This window comes from Nematolebias whitei, chromosome 9 (assembly GCF_014905685.2).
Source record: "Nematolebias whitei isolate Nwh7 chromosome 9, NemWhi1, whole genome shotgun sequence".
NCBI classification, from domain to species: Eukaryota; Metazoa; Chordata; class Actinopteri; order Cyprinodontiformes; family Rivulidae; genus Nematolebias; species Nematolebias whitei.
Genome location: NC_056506.1, coordinates 50654553 through 50661309, shown reverse-complemented (window position 1 = coordinate 50661309; position 6757 = coordinate 50654553). Strand labels below are relative to the sequence as shown.

The 6757-nt window shown below is 39.9% G+C and overlaps 1 protein-coding gene across 1 annotated transcript in view; it reads left to right on the top strand.

The window, feature by feature from the left end:
* Positions 1-2297: 2297 nt before the first annotated feature.
* Positions 2298-6757, top strand: part of LOC119415286 (zinc finger protein 2 homolog) — a 6031-nt gene continuing 1571 nt past the window's right edge. Inside the window, exon 1 of the mRNA XM_037682465.1 lies at positions 2298-2540. Within this exon, the coding sequence (XP_037538393.1) occupies positions 2372-2540 (169 nt within the window). The 5' untranslated portion in view covers positions 2298-2371. The remainder of the gene's footprint in view (positions 2541-6757) is intronic.

Below are 6757 nucleotides of genomic sequence, written 5' to 3'. Positions count from 1 at the left end.
TTTCTTAGACCTGTCTAAAGATTCTGACACTGTGGATCAGAACATCTTGTGTCATAAACTCTCAGAAATCGGTTTCTCAGAACACACCATTGGTTGGTTCTCTAATTCTAGTTCTTGTTTGTAGTTTTCTACATTGCCTTACAACCTAGCTGATTTTTGTTACTTATTTTTAATTAATACCATTTTATTTTCACTTGTTATTCTCAATTTGTATTCATTCTTTATGATGTCTATTGTTGTCATTATTGTCATCATTCTTTATTAAAACCAGGTCTCTCATGTAAATGAGTCCCCAACGATCAATGGGATTAACCTGTAGAAATAAATGTTGAATGAAAAAAAATCTCTCTGATCGGAGGCATTGTGTTCCACATAACGGTACTTCTTCCAGATATACTGTTAACAATGGTGTCCCACAAGGTTCAGTCTTGGGACCCACCCCCTTTACAATCTACATAGGTAATCTAGGTCAGATGTTGGATGCTGCAGATGTTGGATGCTGTCTATCATGGTGCACTAAGATTCATAACTGGCTGTAACTACCGTACCCACCACTGCACCCAGTATTCACTGGTTAACTGGTCACCATTAACTCCACACAGACTCTCCCACTGGTACATTTTCATCTTTAAATCACTTCCTGGTCTGCTGCCTTCATACATCTCCTCCTACATGTCTCTGTGTGAGTGCAGCTACAGCGTGCGCTCTCAGGACATCATTACCTGCAGTGTTCCCTCAGTGAGGACTGAACTAGACAAAAGGACCTTCTCCTACTCCGCTCCTGTTTCCTGGAATATCTTGTAAAAAGATCTGAAGCTCTTGACCTTTGACCTCTCTAAGTGACTTCAAACATCTGATAAGTTCATGACAAGAACCGATGCAGACATGTTCCTGTTTTTAGTATTTTACATCGCTTTATAATGCAGCTGTTTTTGTTTTGTTTTTATTTAATTTCTTCTATTTACTTTTTCATTTTATATGATATTCTATTGTTCTCTGTACCTCAGCTGTGTTCTTTGTTTAAATCAGGTCTCCCTTGTAAATGAGTCCTTGAAGCTCAATGAGACTCACCTGTAGAAATAAAGGTTGGATGATTGAAACCTAACCAAGAACTCCTGGTATCAAATCGATCTGTTAGCAAAATATCTCATGAACCACTGAATAAATGTTGTTGAAATTCTCAGAAAGCAAATATTGTATGAACATCTACAACTGATTATTTTTGGACTTTTTGTCATGAGGTGATGTCATTGAGGCTCTGAAAAAAAAAAATTAGATGAACGCGTACAACTGATTAACTGCTGGAGTCAATTTAAGATGGCCACCACCGCTAATACACATCAGCCAACACAAAAAAAGGCCCAACACAGACTCAGATTTGACTCATAGTTTTAATGATGACCTTTTTCATGATGAGTAGGACTTGGAGCTTGTGTTGTGAACTACTCTCAGCTACTACCACACCAAGTTTATTATTAATTAATTAATTATTAGGTTGAGACTGCAGCGCGTTGTGCACTCAGCTGAGAAGGTGATCGGCTGCAGCCTTCCATCCCTCCACGACCTGTACGTCTCCAGGACTGTGAGGCGAGCAGGTCGGATCACAGCTGACCCTGCTCACCCTGCACACGGACTGTTTGAACCACTCCCCTCAGGCAGGAGGCTTCGGTCCATTCGGACCAGAACCTCCCGCCATAAGAACAGTTTCTTCCCCTCTGCTGTTGGACTCCTGAACACTCATAATGCTACCTCATAACTTCTGCTTTGGTCACATTACATCTGTATTATAATTGAATACTCCATCTGTACTGTTCTCTAAGCTTTTTTATTGTTTTCTATTGTATGGGTGTACATATGGTTATGTTATGTTTTTAATTTTACTTTATTTGTGGGTGTACACAGGTCTTATGTCTTATGTAATGTTCTCATTTTTACTTTATTTTACTTTATTACTATTCGCACCTTATATCGAAGCAAATTCCTAGTTTGTGAACCTCGTTCATTGACATGGCGATAATAAACTGATTCTGTTTATTAATTAATTTATTATCAATTTATTTATTATTTATTGTAATTATTTGTTTGTTTATTATCAATTAATTATTATTAATTTATTTATTTATTATTTATTAATTTATTGTAATTGTTTGTTTATTAACGTGTTGAACCAAATAAACCGACATTCTACAGCCTGCAGTGCGCAGGCGCCACCAGCAGGGGGCGGTGCGACAGAAACGATCCAGGCCCGCGGAGGGACTTCCGGCGGAAGTGACGACAGAAACGATGCTCGCCTCTTAGTTGCGCGTTGATCCCAGTGGAAGACGAGTTAATTGTTCTGTTTGATGAGAATCTTTGAGTCATTTCAGTAAAAATGTCTTCGGTTCTTCATCTGAGAGAGTTCATCGGTGAAAGACTGAGCGCTGCTGCCTCAGAAATCTTCTCCGAGTTTGAGAAGACGATCCTGCGGTACGAAGAAGTGATCGACCGTCAGCGCAGACTGCTGGATGTCAGCTGGAAACCGGAGAAGCTGCTCGGAGTCGGTACGTAGCTGCGGCCTTCGGTCCAAATAGACCACAATGCATTGCGGCTGGAGCCCATGACTTAGCATGTCAGGCTAATCGGAGCTAACGCCCGCGGCTAATTGTTTTGATTTTCAGTGTGGTTGAAAATGTCTTTAGTTGTTGTTTAAACGAGTGTAACGTACAGGGTCTCATGTCGTCCTCAGCCTAAACTGCAGGACACGAGAAATTATTAGAAAACGTGAACTGAGATTCAGTTTAAAACGTTTGTTAGTAAATGTAATCATGCTTTTGGTAAATCTCCACAAAGAGCAGCTCGTTTTTAATTTACACTCCAGAACATCTTTAAGGCAGAGCGACTTTTAAACTGTTGGTACAGAAATATGTATTCATTAATCATAATTTGAGCTGCTTGAAAGTGCTGATATTCAACCTCAGTTAGTAGGAGTGCGAATCTCTTTGTCTGGAGATCCGATTGTTGTTGTCACGATTCGATTCAAAATCGATTTTCGATTCAGAAACGATTTTTCTATTGAAATGGTCATAAATTTAGTTTCAGTTATAATGTGTATGTAAATGACAAGATGAAAAGATTAAACAACAATGTAAACAAATAGAACACTTATTTAAAACAATCATTTTAGGTTCCTTACTGTATCAAATCTTTTTAATTCATTTTATTTTTATACCAAAAATAGGAAAAATATAGGAGTGCATAAAATTCTGTAACTTAAATTACCAGTATTAGGTTAGCTTAGTTGCCTGAATTTTTCTAAAATAAATAAAAAATAATCTAGGAACAAATAATTCATCCATCATCTTTATCCACTTCTTCCTTTACGAGTCACTGGTGTCACTGGTTCCCATATCAGCCATCACTGTGTGAGAGGCGGGGGACACCTGAACAGGTCTCCAGTCCATCACAGACAAATAATTCAAAATATATAAATATAAAAGTAAACAGACTTCAGACATAGTACATTAACCTTTAACTCTACATGAAATACAGACTTCAGTTATTTTAACCATGTTGTTCTAACATTTGTTATATTTTCTAAACTTAACCTAATATGAAATATACAGACTTCAGTCTTAACCATATTGATTCATATTTAGTAAATATTTCATCAAATTTAAAAACCTGTGCAAGTTTGCACAAAAACTGTAATTTATAAACCAAAATAAACTGTATCATTTAGAAGTGGCTCCAGATGTGACTCATCTGTCCAACCTGTTAAAAAGACAAATTACATAAAGTTTGTTTTATCACTTGTCTCTAAGTTTTAGTTTAATATGAGAAATAACAGTTTCCTTTGAGCTGCAGCTGCATCAGAGCTTCTAACGTTTGTTGTTTCATGGTGAAGTTGTGGAACTGCTTTATTAAAAAATAAATGCTACGTGAAGGAATAACGTACGTTGGATCCATCGTATTAAAATAAACCTGAACCCGTCACCTTCACTGAGCTGTCTGCTCATAAATCCTTGTGATGCAGCAGGAGATGGAGGGAACTCTTTGGAGAATCAGCTGGAAGTTTGTTGCAGAGTTCACTGGTCGGCTGCTTCACTTTCATCTTCCGTGAATTTTGTCTTGTATCCAAAATACTGTCCCACAATTTTATTTTACGCTTCTTGTAAACAGCCGTGCTCTTATGAGGCTCTGTCTTCCCCGGAGCATTGTAGGATCTGAAATGAGAAGAGGTCCTTCCTGCCCACAGCATCAGCATCTAGAACAACTCTTTAATGAAACCAGGATGATGAGTTACCACAACATATAATTTCCCTCTGGGATTAATAAAGTAGTTTTGAATTTAATTGAACTGAATTGATTTTTAAAGACGAAGCAGCGGGTTGAATCATGCTGTCCTCCATGCTAGCAGACTCCATTCAGATAAAGGGAGCTGGCTAACTAGCTGCTGTACGGTGGCCTGCACGGCTCAATTCTACCATGGCTGAGTGGGGAGTAAGAGCCGAAATAATATAAAACTTAAATGCATTTTAAAATCGATTTATGGACCTTTAGAAACGATTCAGAATCACCAGGACTAAGAATCTAGATTCTTTAAAAAAAAATCTTTTTTTTCTGCATCCGTACTTATTCAGTGTCATTGAGCACAAGAGAGAAATGTTGTAGACAAAGAACACAGATCAGGCACAGACAACAATAGACAATCGTATAAAAAGCATATAAACTGAAAAGTAAATAAAACAAATGATATAAAAACTAAAGAAAAACAGCTACATAATGAAGCTATGCAAAATATTAAGTAGTTACAGTTAATATAATTAGCTGCACGTCATGCGGTGTAGATTTAATATTACAAGTATCTCACACACGTCTAATAAATCATGTCCATTGTGTGTTTCAACCAGGAAACCAGCACGTATTTAGTCAAGGAGTGGCTCTGGGACTCGGAGAGAAAGCTACCCTTGTGTTCTGTGGGTCTGTCCTCTATGAGGCTTTAAAGAGAACCTGGGGGGGGGGGGGACCCTAAAACCCTAGTTTACCTCAGCTCCTGTGCTTTGTGTCCCACACAGACAGAACCAGAACAGTCAACTTAAAGAGGACTTTAGCAAGGACGCAGAGAAGACCCGGGAGCTGCTGTCTCGCATACGTTTTCCTGCGTTCCGTTTACGTCGTTACTGGGACGTTGGAATGACGTCTTCTCTGATGCAAGACGGCTAGCGAAAGTAAAAATAACAGTTTACTCACGTGGCGAGCAGCAGCCGTCTCAAAGTCTGAACTGGGGATAAGATAAGAACTTTATTGATCCTGCAGGAAATTGTTGTGCCAGGGCTTCAATACAAGTGAACATGCACAAGGAACCACACAAGATAGTAAAGTTGTAGAGAATACAACGTTACCAGGGAAGTATTAAAATACCAACAATATTCTTCTTTCGGCTGCTCCTTCTTCAGGGTCTCCACAGAGAACTAACTCACATGAAGACTTGGTGACTGTTTTTACACCGGATGTCCTTCGACACAACCACAGACACCGAGCGACCACAGCCTCTGAGTGGAGCAGAGCTGCATCTAGGGGCTTGGGGGGGGCAGGTGGTGGGGGTTAAGCGCAGGGATGGCAGTGGAGGATATTTGTATGGCGGCCGCTTAGTTGTCACCGTGTTCATTTATCCGTTTTTATCTACGTGATGTTTCTGCCTTTTCCATGACTCATTCTGTTCTCAGGGTTCTGACAGAATGATTTTATTTGTTTCATGGAGCCTCATTTTGAGTTCACACCTGCCTGCATGCAGTCGCAGTGTGAGATATTTATTATCAGTCACACGTTCATGCCTGCTGTTTTACTGTTATTAATCCGTTCATCTTGAAGAGCGGTTGGCCTGCTCTGTTCATGGTTTCACCGTTACAATTCTTAACTCTCTTGTTCCTGTTCACACCAGCAGGTCTGCTTTTCAGCCTTCTTTCCCCATCAGAGACCTTTTTCTCCGGGGTGCTCCTGCGCATGGAGCACACACAGAAGGCTGAGTAGTGAATTTTTTTTGTGCGAGCAGATGCTTCATGTTTGTGTCTGAATGGACCCAGTGAGGCATAGACTACATCCTGCTTCACCTTTAACCCACTAGCGACAGCCTTAAAGGGCGGAGCCTACACGAAATAGAACGTTGGTTACGTACTGTAACCCCAGATTCTATGAGTAGAGGCGCAGCCCTTTAAGCTCTGGACCTCACTGGTTCCTAAATGGCTGAAGAAATAAAGCTATTTGGGAGCCGATTGCCCGGTTTCACCATCATTTATACGGACCGGGGGTGGGGCCCACACAGCCAGTTGGTGCGGACTAAAGTTTTCAGTGCTGCGCGCGAAGGGATAAACCCAGTAGCGATAGCCTTAAAGGGCTGCACCTCTACTCATAGAATCTGGGGTTACAGTACGTAACCAACGATCTTAGTCCCTCTTATTTGTCTGAACTGCTTCACCTTTACATGCCGTCACGTGCTCTTAGATCCTCTGACCAGATGCTTTTAGCCGTCCCGAAAACCTTTTATAAATCCAGAGGAGTCCGAGCCTTTTCAGCTGACTCCCAAACTGTGGAAGGAGCTGGAGATCAGGCAGGCCCCAACACTTTCAGTTTTTAAAATGCATTTAAAAACACATTTATTTCTTTGTCTTTTAACCTAGAGTGAGCTAGCATCTGTGTCATGTTGTATTCCTTTACTTGTGATGTTCATTATTTATATATATATATATATATATATATATATATATATATATATATATAT